Source organism: Haliotis rubra, unplaced genomic scaffold, assembly GCF_003918875.1.
Source record: "Haliotis rubra isolate DU_JTF1 unplaced genomic scaffold, ASM391887v1 Scf3, whole genome shotgun sequence".
Taxonomy (NCBI): Eukaryota; Metazoa; Mollusca; class Gastropoda; order Lepetellida; family Haliotidae; genus Haliotis; species Haliotis rubra.
This window is the reverse complement of record NW_025766968.1, coordinates 7,133,605-7,153,269: the sequence shown is the minus strand read 5'-3', so window position 1 is coordinate 7,153,269 and position 19,665 is coordinate 7,133,605. Positions and strand designations below refer to the sequence as shown.

The window sequence follows — 19,665 nt, the reverse complement described above, 5'->3', positions numbered from 1 at the left end:
GTCAAGGCATTGTTCTCGTGTCGGCACCTGGCGTCGCGCTTTGATGTTTTCGCCAGAGGATTAAAACACTGTCAAATGAGGCACATTCACCCATTTCTGTAGTTCCTTAAAAACGACGGAGGATCGCAAAAGAAAAGGCCCAGCAAGCATTCTCCATTGCCTGACGTCGCATAGCTCCTAGGAAGCGTTACGTCAGCCAGAGTGTGTAATGTATACTCTTGTCTATGGGAAAGTACGGAAAACGAGCTTTCTGATCAATCTGGCTAAGACAGCGGAGGCAGGTTGCGTGCAACCGGTGCATCCCGCCCTGGCTTCCAAAATAGAAACCCTCATCCTGCATTTCCGGTCTCTCTCATTCACTAGATGATTATTCCAGTCAATTTGGGAAGGTTTTGACCTGTACACCTCTTGTTGGGGTTAATCGTAGGTGTTTTAAGGTGGTGGAACTGTACCCCGAGATTCCTCACGAGTTTTGTTTGTTTGTTCCCAGCGCGTGTGCATCGAGTTATATTTTGAAATGCTGCCTCATGCTTCCCGCGCTTTTTATCACCTAAGAGTGCGTGTGTATGCATGACCAACCTCTTGAACTGAAAACATTACAAAACCATTACATCGGGTCATATGTGCTTGAAAAAAACCCCGTAAAAATAGAATCTTAACTTAACTTTGGGCTTAGACGCAAGGACGACAGTTTTATATGTGTTATTCTTTTATAATTCTCACAGAAATTGGTTGCCATGGTTTAAGGTAACCAGTGAGCGAAAAATGGTTATTTATGAAAGATTCACAATAATTTTAATTTTAATTTTTAAAAAAGAGTCGTAACGGTGACGTTTCTGCAGCTAAACTGCACCGTTCTCAAACGAAAATTCAGCACCGTCACAGACAAGAAAAGAATGCCACATTTGCAGGCTTCTAACCATCTGAGATACCATCAAGCGTAAAGTTCGGAATTTCTCATTAAAAGCAGCTTTGATCCACCTCGGCTGTACTGAGGCTTCCGTTGACAAGTTTTCGTTAACCCGTTCGTGCAGCTGCGAAAAAGACAAACCCCTGTTCTACCGTTTGTGTGATTAAATCTGATTGCCTGTTCCCGTTGCTCATTTATTACGTCACGACGGTCGAGTTTAGGACAATACCGCTCCCGCTTTGTCCGTCGCTATCTAAACGCTATTTACGTATAGAAACGCCGTTTATGAACTGCAAACCCAGTTAACGGTAGTAAATTATGCATATTCGCGCCAGCTCGTCTTTACCGCTGTTAATTTGCTAAGAAGTAGCGCAGCGTGTTTGGATCTGAGGACATGCTAACTGCTCCGCGCTTCTCTTCGTCGGTGAGTATATGTAGACATTTTGCTTTTCTTTGTCGTTATCAACCTCCACATAGTTGCTTAGTTGGTACCGTTGGGTCTTGCAAAGTTTTTGTTTACCGTTAGAAACGGCCCTGCCCCTTTGCATTTAAGAGCAGTGGGGGCTAGCGGTTGCTTTCATGGATCTTCAATAAGTGATAGTTTGGGCGCTGAAATGCATTTCTGTCTGATTACATAAGAGCAGAAGGGCTTGCCTTACACCCTCTCCCCGTATTCAGCGCACGAAATGGGCTGACCTATCGTCGAGACAGTCTTTTCTGTCGTAACCTCAGCCCCACTTGAATGAATAGAGGTGATTATTTACCCAAATACACCCGCATACTGCTTCAGCGCACGGGTAGATCGTCTGCACACCCTCTAAAGCAGGTACAGGGCTGGCGGGTGAAAGCAGACGACTACGCGTTGAATCTCGCCCCTTCTCTTCTGTCGTCTGCCAGACCGTGGTGTGATGTCTGCGCGAGGTGGAGCATTGGTTCAGAACGAGGTCACTTTAGGTTAATTTGCATAGGCGGGAGACAAACGGCGGAATAGCTCTCGGGATTAAAACCTATTACACCAAATCTACACAAGTATAAAAATTCATTTTGTACCGTTCTCCCCTTGAAATGATGGACAGGCCTGCAGTGAAATGTCAATATCACTATGTCCCGGGTGCCCAGTGTTAGATCTGTCTAAGGGTTAAGGATATTTGCTTTGCAAGGTGCGCTCTTACACGGCTCTCTAAACTGCCGTCTGCCAAACGCACCGCGGTTACGTAACCTGCATGTGTGTCTCAAGGAGGATAGCTAAGCTATATTTCTTGTTTGGAGGGGTTTACAATCCCTGAACTAGATAAAACACAAAATCGAGATCATGGAGGGATATTTTGTTTTTATATGATACATTAGTGGTAAACGTTTACATTATTTTGATCTATAAACTTTACTTGTGACAATCACGTTTTTTTTAAATAATTCATATTTCTGATAAAAATACTACATTATTTGAATCTGTCTTAATATGGCTGAGCTGATAAGACCAGGAATTATATCATTCTTTGAAACTTTGCTTCTAAAGTAATGGATTTTTGGTTTGTTTGTTGAAATTCTTTTAGATTCACAGTTTCAACAGTATTAGGGGACGATGGGCATTTCCGATGCTTATAAATACACACAATCACAGACAAAACTAATAGTTCATATGTTTGAAACTATTCGGTTGACATAAGTTTTTATGTTCAGTAGCAAGTGATCAAATAAAACAGCATGTTTAACTTCAAAATAGCGGAACATAACTTGGATACGAAACTTCATAATTGTTTTTTTATTATGTATGTTGTTTTCAAGGGTCCATAGTTTTATCGTTCACACTATTCATTAATGGCAATCTCTGTGCCACCAGATTTTGCACTTTAAGAGCACATTAAGGGGACACTGTGCTTGGCTGGCGGCACCAATTGTTTGACATTTTTATCGTAGTTTGACATACATTTCGTTTGTTTAGCAAAACATTATATGTAAAGGGAAATATTGTATTGGGGAGTTGTTCCATATAGCTTATTTACCACGGGATTTGGCCACGCTACGTCGCCCCACACTGTGAACAATACAATCTCAAATGTAAGGAAGAAACGAAGCAATAGCATAGAACCAAGCCACATCCAGATATCGATTTTGTTTCCGTGAGTTCTTTTCTTATTGTATACAACAAAACTTAACAGATGTGAACACCATACGCTATATATGTGTGAAGAGAAACACAATATGAATTGGATTGAATGAACTGTTTATGTGTATCTGGTGACACATTTATGAAACATAAATCGAGAACATCTGCTTTTTCCGTTTGATGTGTTCGTCAAATAGCTATCGAAAAGTACGCGAATAACAGATTTCTTTTAATTTGATAGGGCAGAAGCAAATGGTTTTTATCAGAGATTCGTGTTAAAGATATCGATCTGTGTTATACCTACAACGTTTGCTGACCCAGGTGGAGAGTATGCGTCTCGTTTCATCATGTCAATTCACCTAGTTATAAAACCGACGTATATTCGCGTATGATATTCAGCTGTTGGGATTACTGGATTTGAACATTAAGAATATAAACAGGTTGTTGTAAAACAGATTGTTGGTATATATAAAAGATAATGCACACTGTTTGTAAATAACCATCAATATTTTGAACCATGAGCTAATTTAATTATTTTATTATTATATTTTATTTGATTATTTAAGACACACGTGAAATCGTTCATTATTTTCATGTGTTTCTACGGTCATTTTAGACGCCGTGTAATTATTGAACCCTTGAAACTGTCCGGTTTGAGGAAAGATACATAACAGTTGTAATGAAGAAATCAACAAGGCCATGTGCATGTAATAGACCTGGTGCTATGTGCTCAGTTATGCACAAACACTAATTGTGATATTAAACATATTCATTCTGTTTTAAATCATTTTTGAACTGTGGTATTATCTGTTTTCAATCACAAGAAATTTGTCAATATCAAATTTGAGGTATGTAACATTATGTGCCTTCAGCTCAAACTAAATATAAACTCCAAACAAACACAAGGTACATGCCCAAATACCATATAAGAATGTGATAATTTAGATGAGGTTAAATTTGTATCTACAAGCTATGTACGAATCCATGTTGAAATGTACACGAAAGCTGCAACCGCACAGGCGCTCTGTTTGCACTGTATAGGGAAATGAACAAGCCTGGGGTGGTTATTGACAAGGGAGAATGTAGACAATGACATGATACTAACTAGTTTATCAGTCGGTGTACTCAGGCATAGTCTAATCATCACGGGGGTCGAGCAAGCACTAATAAGGCAAAATTAATTTGCATGGTAGGTCAGTTTAACGCGCTTGTGGTCAGAGGCGAACGAGCAAAACACCTCGGTCAAAGCGGTCAGCTGATGCTGCGAACCTTCCTGGTCTTTTGGTCTGCTGGTCAGACTTAGGTGGAATGGTCATTTGGGAATGGCCAGACGGTTCTACAGCATTTCGGACAGTGTCCCTCGCTACTGTTTAGGATTGGGTTAATCGTTAATTCTCATACAAAACCATACACATGAATTGTGAGTTTTTAAAAGTAGAAACTGGTGAATACTATTTTAGTAAAAACAATTTGGTTAATAAACAAAAATACTCTAAATCAGGGAATGTACCATCAAAACTTTGAAACAAAGATGAAAAGAAATATGTCCACATATGGACCAAATTTTGTTAATTTTTTTAAAATTGTTTTCAGTTTTCCTATATTTATATAATAATTATTTAACATTGGTCGCCATCATTCTGCTTTGCAAATTACATATTTGTATCTGACTATTGTAAGGCAATTTGACAGCTATACAATATATAATTTCCCACGGTTTTTAATCTGCCTGGATAGAGGTTGGAGAGGCAACTTGAACGACACACCGCCTCTCAACGACCACGCAATAGTTAACACATCATGTGTGTATTTGACAGCAAATTAACCAAGCCTTCAGGCGGTGCTGGCATTTGTGGATAAGAGGGCTAAAAAATATCGGCTAATACCGCAGGGGGCTCTCCATTATATATACCAGCCTTATAGAAACACGATAATTGTACTAACTGGAATAAAATAAATATACATTTGATCACCCTCCCAATATAATAAACAAAACGTTTTCCTCAATTTCCGATTTTGTTTAATCGTTGATTTTAATCATATATTTTTATATGTTCGAATTCCTATCATCGATTGGACAGAATTCCATACATTGTTTAATTTAACAATTACGCTGAATAGATTCTGTTTTTCAAACAAAATAATTAGTTTTTTTACTGCAAATAGCACACGTGATTTTATTATCTATTTAATGGAAAGCATGACTTGGTTGTACAGTCTGGACCATATCAATGTGATAGGTTTTTTTTGTGGCACTATGGAATTTTGCTTGACTGACATAGGTGTTAAAACTCCCGCACATGGTGTCAACACAAGTTCAACCAAGGATGTTATATTCAAATATTCAGTGTTTTACAGATAACTGAAGGTCAGTGACGTGAATTGGGACTTAGTCGACATCGTTTCGAAAATATATGCTCACGAGAGACTGAACACAAGTCAGTGGTACCGTGTTCTACATTGCATGGTTGACTTATTAAAGGCTGATCAATGTTTATATACATAAAATGCACCTGTGATCTGTAAATTTATATTAACAGGTGTTACAAATGCAGGTATCTCTGATCATATCTGCAACACACCTTCATATCTCTTTTATGGGCTCTCCCGCACATATGAGGCTGTTAAACATCAAATAATTAACATAGAACACAGAAAATACGTTTACTTTTATATAAGTGTGGCAACGGGGGAAAATCCCCATATTGAGTAATTACATTTTGCTATAAAACTGATGGATCTTTTTAATTTTAATCAAACGTAACTGATGTTTGATGATAATGATTCCGTTTGATCCTATGTTCGAATCAGCGACGTCCTTACCTGGGTATTTGTGAAGTGTCATACCAGTGTTATAGTTTCAAAAGTACATTTAAAATGGCAAATCCTTTCTTGAACATGTACATCGTCAAATATTGTTTCACTGGCTGAAAATCGACATTTGTCATATAACAGCTAAGGTAGTTGAAATTAAAATTATGAAATAAGGAATATGGTTGTGAGGATTGATTTGATGCACATAAAATTTCTTGCTTCATGTATACGAGCTCGTCTTTGCAGTCGTAAAACTGAAGTATCGGGTTATAAAATTCAACGAGGTAAGTTTAAAGATGACTATGTAAGTAATTCAAGAATGGGTATTGGATTGAATCATATAATATGCAATTTTAAAATATCATTGTCTTTGATCTCAGTCGTGTAACATTTAACAAGATATGTTGCAGCGAAATCAGGTAATAACGACAAAACAGGTATTTCAAACCAAGTGCCTTCATCTTCCATTTCTACAATGGAACCAGTTTCAAAGTCACAATGCACGTATTCGGTATCAAATATTATGTCCATATCATGTCAATATCACGTCAATATCAGATTAATTCCACCATTACTCTAATCTCCAATCATCTTTCCATGTATATTGCATGGATGTCTAAATCATATTTCATATTTATAGCACAGGCCTAACCTCGCCTGGGGTCCTTACCTCGTAGCCTGGTATAATTAAATTATTTCTGTGTGGTCACACCAGAGAGTGATTGTCCCTGGAGTGCTACCAGCAGGTCCTGACCACAGTCCGAGTTCGGCCACCTCCCCCTTTCATTTGATCTCCAACCTCATCTGACCACTGGAGCCGTCAGGTCGGGACTAGGACTGCTAATTGTGATTGAAATGCAAATCCGGCCCAAGGCTAAACTAATGAAAACGGAATATTGAAGAAATTACCAGTCTTTATTGTCTGGGCATTAAAGACGCCCTTCTCGTTTTGGTGCTTATGCTTCTGTTTTTCAGGCACAAAATCCGAAGCAGCCACTATGATGATTATTAAGACAGATTTAGAAAACATGCCATCAAATACTTCTACAGATCGATTAACAGTAACATACCAGATGCAAACTGTAATAAAAGCAAGTTAACGATCTGAAATGAAATGTTACACAGAAAATTTGACATCAAAGAAAAACATAACCACAAAATTTAATATATATGTAATGTCCTTTTTTTCTAAATGTTGATTGTGTTTCACTGAATATTATTATCGAGTATGTATCATTGCAAGATGTTAATTGTGGTGCAACTCTGACTGAATCTTACTGAAAAATATCAATGTGAAAACAAAATACATGGTATTGAAGGGCGTTTTGCATGGGCCTATATCAATGTAAAAAGACAAGATATGAATTTGAAAACACCAAGTAGACTATCGAAACAGTTTATTAAGAAGTATATGTAAACAAGAGGCGAAATGAAGACGATACATGTGTTGTAAGAGAGTTCCTCGTCGTTGGTGTCGTTAGCAGCGGTTGGAGTTACATCTACCGCCCCAGCATGGTCACTAGAAGTGGAACGTTTTCATCGTTGTTTGAAACTTCTTTTACTAAATGATATTCTTGAAAATGATAGCGGATATCTTCACAAGATGGATTTCATTTTGAAAAAGTTTTATGTTTCAGTTTTGAGTGGAACTGTTTTTAGACTGAAAAAAGTGAAATGTGATAACAAGGTGTGATAAATAGCCATTTTAGACGTCTTTTGAAATAAACAACCTTGATTACATGTCGAGGTGTTAAAAAACTATTTGTATCATTTTGATATGATCATTCAAATTCAAGTAAATCAGAGGCTTGTATATTTCATTTGTTCAAATCCCTCTACATCATAGGCATGTACATTTCACTTGTTTATTTCAGCCTCCATCTTCATGGGCATATTTCCGTAAATCAATCGCGATGTCCGAAGCCAATCTCTTATCTGATCATAATTCAATCATAACTGACAAAGTCTGACATTTTGTCCACTCTTTATCGCTTGTGTCAGTCTGAAGGGCGGTCAGTTCTGACCTACAGTCTCATTACCTCCCCCTTGACCACAGGTGACCTCATCCCCCACCTCTAAACTCACCCCCAACCCCCTATACACCTTTAACCTCGGTCCAACATTTATGTCTAATTGAAACGGCTTGACTAATCAATTTACCGAATGACCCCCAAGACCGCTCACTGTGATCCCGTTTGCTTTTCCGTTCGCCCCCAAAACAGAATAAGCATAATGTTACTATGATGTACAACGTAACCCCGTTAATCTGGACTTAACTGCCCCTCTTAAATTCTGGATTACTTAATATCAAGATTAACGAATCGTATGTACCTAGCACTGAATATCCTTCATCATATATAAACGTATATAACTGTACATATTGCGGGGGTTCCAGATTACCGAGGACTTGATTTATAGAGTACATTATTCCCAGCTTATAAAGATAATGGCATAATATACAATATCCAGTTAGATTAGTTTTATACTGAGGCAAATATATTGGAAATTGGTACACATGCACCCCACTCAAATCTCAAATCTCCACAACCTCTGATGGTTGATCTTTGTGAATACCATTAGTTTGATTGACACATGTGAATACCAGCTTTGAATAAGGCAGGCGTCCGTGTCAGGTGAGAGGTGTAAGTGACACAACAGGTAGTTCCACCTGCAACTTTCAGACACAACACCTAGATACAGTCAACCCTGATTTATCTGCACATCTAGACAGTCGTGTCATATTCTGTAGTAGCGTGACTTCTCCTCATAACTTACGTCTCTTTAGCGTCTATTGTAAAATGAGAATTTTCATTTTTAAATGACCTTTTGTGAAATTTATGCTCATTTTGACAAATCCTCAGGTACTGTCCAAATTATTAAGCCTTCAAGTTCTAAATTTCTCACCATGTCACCTAGATGTCATATCTCACGACTCATCTTATAGGGTTTATGAACCTGTAAATTCACTCATTAAGAACACCATCAAGGAGTGTCGAAGACGATCAAGGCATCTATTAACTTTGTGTGAATCTTCTTGTGTCGAAGCGAATGGTTCATCACAAATATACCATAAAACTGGATGGTCGAGAAACAGCTGAGTACGTTCGAATTGAGTTTCGAGATAACAATATTTCGTAATAGCCGATTTCGTTTCAACGAATGTCGATTTCGCTTACTTTACTAAAAACCCGACAACTTTTTTTATGAATGCATAACTTGAACATACCTGTACTGATATTTTTCTAAACTGATCTAAATTCACCTACTATGTTTTTAATACGCTTTTAAGACGAGCAATTCCAAACAATCTAATCTGAACAACTAATTTCCTTCTATTACACATTCTGACCCAACGGTCTAGCAACATGTATCACTCTTCCACGCAATGCATTTATCACATCACTATCACTTTGTTGTATATTTCATATATGTTGATATTAATTACCCACTCAGACCTGTCTCATTACTGACCCCGGTGCAATATACATTGATATATTTCACTATCAGTGTGAAACTCCACTTATCATGTATTGTCTTTGACCGCTAATATTTGATAACCGGCGGTCCGAGCCCGTTGTCAATGCTTATTAATCAATATCGCACAATTCATGAAATGGGTCGAGTATGCAAAGAATGTAACATGTGGGTGTTACAGCTGTAACAGACAGCGAGAGTTACACGTGTCATGTTTGTTAAACAATGTAACATATACTTAGATATACCCAAATTATATGTCTGTTTACTAATTCTCATACATTCGAAGAAAGTTGAGGATCAAGAATTTAATGCATGATGGCAGACTTAAGGATGGCTTCTGGTTAATTCAAACCCCAAACTTTAAACTTAAAAGTTTGTCAGCATATTTATCATATTTTGTATGAATTTGCTTCTCCTAAACTTTAATGGTACGATTATAGCAATATATAATAATATTAACAGAGCATAATAATATGTATTGCAACATTATAAATATATGTTATTGCTACTTATTCAATATGCTGAAAGTTTGTGACAATAAATTTAATTCTTTCTCTTTTGATGAACCGAACAAGCAATTAACTGTATATCATTTACCCCTGTAAAAGCCTCTAGGGATGAAATCCGACAAAAGGTGCTTGGGAACTACCTAACGTCTATTTAGAGCCTGTGGAGACATTTGACTCGTACACTTAACATTTAAAATGTATGTGATATGAGTTTTGATGGAGAGATAGAACTTTCAAATGATAATATTTTTATGAAATATAAACCAAACCTTTGTTACTGAATCATTTCCCTTAGTATATCCAGTCTTTGTTGAATTGATCATTTAAATGTTCTTTCGAAGTATGACAATTTAGTGTGTATTTAATCAATATGTAGAATGTTTTCACACATTCCACTTCAATACGTTTCGTTTCACCCTTCCTATACAAAGGAATACATGTCAGTTTATAGTGATATTAGCGTCGCATATAATGATGTTATGGGATAAATTAAAGGGTTTGGAGTATTGTCCTGTATTCCTATAGTATGCAAAACTCCTTCGCTATATGCGCGTAGTTCCTTTGATGTACTGAGCAAGAAAAGCACTGAAATCTTCAATGAATGCAACGAGATTTTGTTTCGGATATTTTTATAGCGAGCCAGCAACGCCCCATTGTTAGATTTGCGATAAACAGCCGCATTTTGTACACATTAATGCCTCATAAACCGAAATATTTTTTTCTGATTTTTTATCAAGAATGCATCACCTTTTAAATTCACCTCATAGGGTTAATGAACGATGTTTTATTTCACTTGATGCACATTTCTATTCGACGAGAAGGTATTCCTATTCTCTATGTGCACTGCAGCTATAAGTGCCATATCACGGCCCTACGGTGTTAAATAACTGTGACTATACGCTCTAGAGTCGTAGCAAAACGTCAAGTTTATTTAACCCGTGTTCATTTCACATTTACATGCACATAGCAATCATCCCCATGAAATAGACATACTTGGCCCAGCTGGGGGGTGGTTCTACAATTATATTTAATTTGAAATTGACACTGTAGATTTAGTTAGATATATCTCCAGTGATGGTATCACCTCCATGGCTCGAATGCTATTTCTTATGATTATGTTGTATTACGTAGGGGGTGACAGACTGGCCTGTAACAAATGGCTTTACTCAATAGAGGGATAATTTGCTATTTATCTTACGGTCGTTATGGCTGTTTATCTCATCATCTCTATAATAAGAATAAATTACCTCGTGACCTTTAAGGGTAAAAGTCGGTGCTTGCAGCTGACTTTTTGGAAGTGATTATATAAGTTGAAAACGCGACACCGTGCCCTTTGAAGTTTATACAGCCAAATTGTTTTAACTCCTTACAGGCGCTGGATTTAGTCTGTATTGAGATTTGATTGTATCGGTGCTCGTTGAGGGTTTAGATTTGTATTCTAAGTATGTGTATTACGATGAACAGGTCTGTGGTCCAGTTAGATTTCTAGTAGGGGGACTATTAACATTCTTTGACTTTAAACAAGGGTTGGAGCGAGGTGACAAGACAGAGGACACGACCTTGTGAGATTTGCCCCAAGGTCAAAAAGGATATGAAAAGTATGAATGAGTTAAATTTAGCTTGCCAGCCCCGACAGATTGGAGTGTGAGGCATTTAATGAAATAACAGCAGAGTAATGTGACTCAGTTTGGGTAAAGGTTGTAGTATTTTTACCCCGTGTCATTTTTGATGATTGGCTGTTACGGGGCTTATAAGCCTATTTATAGAGGTCGAACTGGGGCGTTTAAATAGTACATAGTGCAGTAGGGATCACAGGGGCATGTCACTGCTGAATGGGGGGATGTAATTTCAACCCATTATTGGACATATGTTATGTGATTGTGCACAGGAGCTGTGTGGTGCATGAATCGAAATTAGATTTCAAACTGTTATGTTATTTGTGTACATTAATCTTACTTTGGTCCAGCTGCGAGTACGGTTGAACAAATGAGGGTCTACAGAATAACAAGAACGTGAACCCTTACATAAGCTCAGTACGAAAGTATGTACTTTGTACAAATCGTGACACGCTAATAAAATATTTTGTATTTGTATTGTGCAAGGTAAAATACCTTCACACAGTGTTTTAGATTCATGGACACTGTCCTAGAGAACAATATAACTCTGTTAATTACAAATGTATAAACATGCATATCGTAGTTTGTATTCATTCAATATTTTTTATTCTATTTTTTGTGTGGTGATGTCATGTGTTTTTTGTTCTGATTGTGCAACGATTTTTAAAGGAGTTAAGACTTTTTCGTTTCTTGTTTTGACGCGTAACATCATAATCAATATGGCGTCAAGTCTAATATCTATTATATCAACCCATTTCTCATATCAGTGTCAAACCTTTATGTCTGAAGGTATTTGAATAAGAATATTTTAATTAATCCAAACTGTCCATGTAGTTTATCTAGGGCTGAGGTATTCATTGTCAGCGTGAACAGAATATTACATGTGTAACCAGAGAATAATCACAATATCGTTAAAAATATCTGACAAAGAGGTAACCGTCTCAACGATAACCTTAACCTAGAACCTGACACATTCTATCTTAAATTACTCCCACCCATACACATGTATATAGATATGCATATAGTGTACATATCAGTCAATCAACACGTGACAGGCAGGCCATGAACGTTATTTATGGTTGTGCTGATACTATCGGATTTTCTCACTGTAAAGCATGTGTCGTTCGAGCTATTGTACATTTCACCATACTGCAACAGCACAGCATGTCTGTTTCACGTGTTAATTACATCATGGCAGGTTCCAATTTCATTAATCATTCTGTGCTTAGAAACAGGGTTACAATGTGTTTTGTGAATATGATTTATGGCATCGTGAAAGAACGACAGCCAAAACAATACATCCTAAGTGTTTAAACGGTTGAGATATTATTGAGTCTTAGAAGATACCTTAAAGTTTAGAGATTTATTTAAATTATATACAAGAAGAATATCATTACTCCAAAAGAAGAATCTTCACATTTACATATGCGACACATACACTCAAGCATCAGCTTCGAATGATAAGGCACTCTGATTGCAAATATTGACAAATCCCATTAAGCCTGAACAACCATCCCTATTGTGCCAATTTGTCTACAACATAAAATCATTCGCAGGAACAATAAGCGAGACATGTAATAGAGACACATCAACCCAAATCAACGGCAAATAAATCATAATCTCCTTGGTCGATGAAATGAAAAATTTATAATATTTTCGGGCCCCCTTAATTTATCTGTAATGTGAGACGGTCAAGAGAGGAGATTTCATTCATGCGCCATAATGGCGTCATTCATCATGACAAGAACAAAACTTCATGCCATAGGAGAAAAATCAAGGTAAAAATTAGAAGGGCCACGGGGTATTCCTGTTTGAACCAAATTAAACAATGAAGCTACATAATGCATAACACCACAGGGCGTATTGGGACCTGTCTTGTCGTTTCAAAGCATCCAGATTTTTAATCGCTTTATTTGTTTGTTGCATAATTGCGATATTTGTAATGGTTCCGTCACAAAATAAATAATGTATGACCACTCTCACAGACAATAAACACTCTGTTAAGCATACTATGTTGTAGTTTTTTTACAATAATGCATTCTGATTTTTCTTGGTTATAAAGCAGGAAATATTTTAAATGTGCAAGTCTCTATCCATTGTGTTCTCGGCAAACACTTAAAGGAGCGATGTACTATTGTTCAAGGCATTTAAATATCTTGATTTCCGGTAATTAGACCTTTTCATGTCGGTGATCATTTTTAAAGCACGTACTTGAATATATATGTACATAAGTAATGTAATTTATACCTGTTCATATTCATGTGTTGAGAACAAGTAATAACTTACATAATCCATGTTTAGGTCCACAGACAGAACGGTAACATGATTGGGATATGGCCAACACATGTATATGTACCCAGGATCACCAGATTGAGGTGATATACACGAGGCAACTACAAACAAGCAAGAACAAATTTCAAACAATCCAACCAAAAGTACAATATGTGTTAAAATTCATAATATGTAATGTTCGTAGCAATATGTTCAGAACATTTAGATCTTAGCAATTAATTAAAAATTATTTTATTTTATATACTGTTATCACATATATTGGATAGTGAATAAAAATAAAGTAGTATAACTGGAGGCTTTGATATTACAAGTTATTATATTAAAATTAGAAAATTTGGTTTGAAGTAACCGATTTATATTTATCTGCAACCTGTTAAGTTTTCACATAAGTAAAATGAGTAAACGTGTTTTAATAGATGTAAACAGAGACATGTATTTCAGTTACTAGTACTCCATACAAATATCCCAACAAAGCGATTTGCATGAATTACTTTGTTATTAAATCTTTATTTTTTCATCTTCAAAATTGTATTATATTACACTTTTATGAACATGGCGTATACCAGAAAATTTAAAACGGAAGGTTATAATTTGGATACAACTGTTATGCACAGTCAACTGGACATAGACATCAAACTATTGCTATTGACAACAGGTGGTTGAATGCGGTACAATACAAGCTGTGTTGTTCAAAGGATATAGCCCACAAGCCCGCCCTATGCCGGAGAGAATAGGCTCGACGCGGCCCTTTCCGTGTTGAAATCTGATACGCGTCTGCTATCTACATAACCGTAGGCACGCCCCCTGAAATATCTATCCCAGCGCTGCGTGTAATTTTGTACAATCAAACTTAAACGAAAACTTGCTGTATAAAACATATATATCGACTTTTATGTGTTAATAAAAACACCAACGTAATAATCTAACGACTTTTTAAAGTTAAGGCTAGTATACCTTCGAAAGTACAATTTATCATCAGTTTTAACTTTTTGACGTAACAACACAAACTTCAGTTTCGTTCTCCACGAAAGTTCGTTTGAGAAAGATTTTGTACGCAATAACCGTACACCTGTCGCTAACCAACAAATCCGATAATACGACTGGATTGGATGGCTGAAAAAACTTGTTCTGGTGTTTTATGTTCACCTTCTGCAGCCAGTACAACTCCACACACCTGTTGTATTTATATATATATATATAAATATATGGTTGTGTTATTATTGTATTTCTAGATATACATGAACAATTACGATCCTAGAATTCATACATAATCTGTTAAAAAAACTTAATATCCGTCGATTAATTACAACCCAAACAACGCTGATATGTTTCATAATTCAACTTAGTTATATCGAGCATATCGACTGCCTGTACTATAAACGTTTTATTGTATACACATATGTTGTATAATATGTCTCTTCACGTTTTATAGACAATGGACATTGATTAAGCAACAATAGATTCTGAAATCATTAGACACATATGAACATATGTATTTAATTTGTTTATTAATATTAGATGTAATGCACAATACCAGAGACTTACAATTTGTAGTAACGAAATATATACGACCTACTACTGTTTCAAAGTTCATGTTGAGGTCCTGTGTTATTATGAGTGATATCACTGGAGTGGTGGCTTAGTCACATGGTTGAGGTGTTAGCTCAATACACCTACGGGGTTTGTTTTCATTCTTGGCGCACATATTATGGTATTTCCCAAGGACTCCTAAAACCGACTTTAAAAAGCTAAACTCATTCACAAATATACATTATCAATCAAAATAGGTTGCAGAAAGGGAGATCCAGGATTTTGAAAAATGGTTGAACATAATACCCAAGCCACAAAGCAGCTTGGTCGAGGACGGGGTATGTGTGGGTAGTGGGCGGAGTTGGGGAGACGCAGAGGGTACCCCCATCTGGATCACGAGGGAGGTGTATGTCTGATACACAACAAAGCTGAAAATATGTTCGCATATGTACCTAAAACATATCCACTGTGCTATGAATATATCGCCTAACGTACCGTATAACCGTATTTACCCAAATTACTTATCGAAGCTCAGCTGTCTCAGCCTTCTAGATGGAAGGGACATAACTCCTGCAAAGACGAGAGTGGAAGAAAAACAATAAAGTTTCTTACTGTCTAACCATGCAATAAAATATACAGTAACATAATGTATGCATTATATACAAAAGATAATATTTCTTAAACAGTTACTCCTAATCCGGATATTCTTTAATGCGAACGATTTCACGGAGAACCGTACCGTCCAGATTGACGAGGTTTTAATGTACATCTATCGCAAGGCTATATCTATCTCAAATCCACCCTCCATAATCCATCACTCGACTTCTTTTCAATGTATCTGCAATCAACAGACTAATGATAATGTACAACCTTAATATACTGTAAATATCTCGAAAAAACATTCTTTATTTGTCTGTGTAGATTCCAAATCACAAACATCGTTTTTCTTTGTGCAACACCATGTAAACATTGGATATCATAACCTCCAAGGTTAGAGCTCCCTTGTTAAATCCTTTTCATCCGATCTTCGCGCGCACGCACATGCATTTGTCATACGGCGAGTCTGAGCCACGCGAGATTTGCGGTTACAACCGCGAGAAGAGTTGGGCATTAGAAATAGTATTAAACACGCTCGTGATGCCGGCCAGTAATGCAAAGCTCACCACTAATTCAAGCAGTTTCCTTCCAAGAGAGAGCCGCACAAACCACAAAAAGCATGTAACGGCTAATGCAAATGTATTCATTCATCGCGGATCGATCAAACCCGTTTGAATTACCATTTAACAAAGAGGCAGCCGCCCTATTGAAATATGTTGCCAGCCGCGAAAATTTCTCCGATTTTTTTCGATATTTTTGTATTAAAACTTAAACAAAATCGTTATAAGTGTTAAAGAGGCAATAGTTGTATAATAATGCGAGTTGGATAAAAAAAATTACCGATTCACGCTTTGTTTGTTGATGAGAAGGTTTTAAAGAGCTCAAGTTAAAAAGTAATCGCTCAAAAGCGATTTACCTCATTGCGCATGACACTTGACCTGTTTCCGGTTCACATGGATTTGAGAGGAAGCGGAAATCAAACGCCAGGAGACGAGTGAGGTGTGATTAGTTTGTATTGTTGGAAAATAGTTATTAAAACCGTATTAACACATTATCATATCAGTCTGAAATGCGAGTGACTTTGCCAAATCCGTCTTCTGGTAAACTATCTATTGTAGAAAGGCATAAAAACCTTTGGTTCCTATTTTCAGTACAATTGGCACGCGTAAAGCACTATGCGAAAACCGCACCTTAATCAATTGCAAACTGAAATATGCATTTGAAATGCATTTGGAAATTTGCTGTATTGATAGCTGTTTTGTTTGGGAACCGGATTGATTTTTTGACAAGAAGTTCTTTCAGAGAATACAGACCATCGGCCACGGGGTGTCCATGCGCGAGGGGGCTATTCTTTTAAAAGCGATTAAATGCATATTTTGTAGGTTTGTTAGTAACAAAGGAAGCCAAGCAAATGCGCGTTGAACTGAACAGACAGTTGATGTAAACCCTTTGTCTCGTTCATAAAACCTGACGACAGGAGTTCTCTATGCATTTACTGAAATGTTTCTACTTGCACAACCGACCAACACAACGTTAAATCAACTTGGGAACCATTGTGAGAAGTGCGTGGTTTTCTGACTCTTTGTTCAATATGAAAGATAAACACTAAACAAGTGTAAATTAAGACCCAAGTTTCATGTTTTCAAAACGACAGCTTTTCAGCGTACATGTCTGTCGCGAGCATACGGGGTGATTACATTGTATTTTCATCACAATTAGAAGTGAAAGTCTGTGTTGAAAATGCCTCAAGTATTATATAATTACAATCCTATTATTCAGTAATTGAGAGTTGAAAGATTCGTAATTAATCAAATTTTGTTCCATGACAAACATGTTGTTTTGTGTTTTTGTTCATTTTTTTCAATTCGACCTGGGAAGAGCTATGACAATTATACCCCTTGTCGTTAGGAAAATATCAGGGAATTTGTTAATCCTGTTTCCCACAAAACTAACATTACCACGATGCCCATATGGAAACTGTTGATTGTTGTGCAAGAAGTGTCATTTATTCCACCACTAACGAACTCACGTGCACATATTCAGTAATTGTAAAGTTATTGAAATTCAACTAGATTTTCAATGAAGGGTTTCAATTAATTTGTCCATTGTCCGACGATGTTCAGTTCAACAACACAAAAAACGTCAATAAACCGTTTTTTTCTGTGTTTTTTTAATAATTATTTTTTATTTGTCTGTGTGTTGGGGCCAGGGGACGGGGGCTCTCAATCGGTTAGAATGAAGCTTCTGTCTCAGTAGAAGTTTTAATGTTATCGTGTTTATCAAACTGAATTCTTCTAGAGGGTACGCCTTTCCCGAAACATTAAGTCCATTAGACAAAGTAACTTTAGTTCTACCTCAATCTTTAATCGAAGTATGTGTGTTATTTTAATTTATGGCTAGATTTGTCTTAAAATGTCTAATCGCTGAATGCATGGTTTAAATCCAGCTAGGTACCATGCAGGAAGCAAATGTACTGTAAGTCCCCATGGTCCCTAGTATGGTGATCTACCTTCAGTTTTTGGCAATCTATAGCCTGGTTTTATGTTGTATTATATTCTATAGTTAAAGAGATTTTAGTTTTTAGATACTAGTTTTATATCTATCTCTGTGATATTCTCGTTGTTCTTAATGTCCTTCGTGGACAGGCTTTTATATTTAACTTTATGCATCATGAACCTATAACTTGTTTTAGTGCCGATATGGCTGAAATACTGCCGATATGACTTAAAATCTAAACTCACTCGCTCACTCTCTGAATTCTTCTGACGGTGAACGAATGGGCTTGGTTTACGAAAGGTTCATGAAACAACAGTGATTGGTGTGAAAACTCACCTTGGACACAGACCACGTCGTTGAGTGTGGAGTCTTCATGAACGTAGTTCAGCATCCCCCAAGGAATCATACTTACATTTGGTTCCACAAAGCGATCTTAGCGCTACAACGATTGTAAACCTAAGTTTGAGTTACGATCACCTTAGCTCTGAGATCCCTTTGTGAAACAGGAGCTTTGTTCTTGTCGATTTCGTAGGGGGACAACCATCTTGGTGACTTTGTTGACGGCGAACGATAACACCCCGATGTCATGGTATGTGTCGGCGTCCGGGACTGCGCTGACTGCGCCGGTGACAACAGTCGCTCAATTTTTCAAACACTCTGCGAGTTTGTCTGCTGAAGTGTAGGGTGCTACGACTGAAGCGACAGGAACGACGTCAACGTCTGCCCTTGTGGTATAGTTGTCAAGAGCGTCAGCCCGAAGAGCGGAAAGTCGTTGTTCGAGCCCTTGGCCGTATCGAACTTCAATATGGCACCTATTATTTCATTGGCTTTGGTGCTGTAAAACGACTGTTCGGCATGCAGTTAGTCTGTGTCTGTGTGAGATACCCATGTGTATCTGCGGCATGGAACCTCAGTAAGTTAGGGCCATGAAACTGGTATTCATAATAATAATGATAATAAGTGCATTTATCATGAACTAGGTGAATGTTCATAGCGCTGCCAAATATAATCTGATTATAACCCAAGCTGTCTGTGAGGCGCTAGAAGGTTAATAGTCACATGCCTTATCCCACCGGGTACCCATTTTCTGCTGGGTGGATAGAGGCAATTTTGAACAAACCCACTCGCCTAAGGTGGGACCATATGTATGACGTGTGCTTCGTTGTGGGTAAGGACTGAAGTCCTAGAAACTCTCGGGAGTCAAGCTGCCAAACACGGCCACCCATCCAAGGACTCTCCGCGCCCAACGTTGCTTAACTTCAACTGATTTGTGACCTCAACTCTATGCACAGGACCACACACCGCCACCATGCCGTC

At 37.3% G+C, this 19,665-nt stretch overlaps 1 protein-coding gene across 1 annotated transcript in view; it reads left to right on the top strand.

The window, feature by feature from the left end:
• The first annotated feature begins 1,143 nt into the window (after positions 1 to 1,143).
• Positions 1,144 to 19,665, top strand: part of LOC124282485 — a 65,961-nt gene continuing 47,439 nt past the window's right edge. Inside the window, exon 1 of the mRNA XM_046718492.1 lies at positions 1,144 to 1,334. Within this exon, the coding sequence (XP_046574448.1) occupies positions 1,305 to 1,334 (30 nt within the window). The 5' untranslated portion in view covers positions 1,144 to 1,304. The remainder of the gene's footprint in view (positions 1,335 to 19,665) is intronic.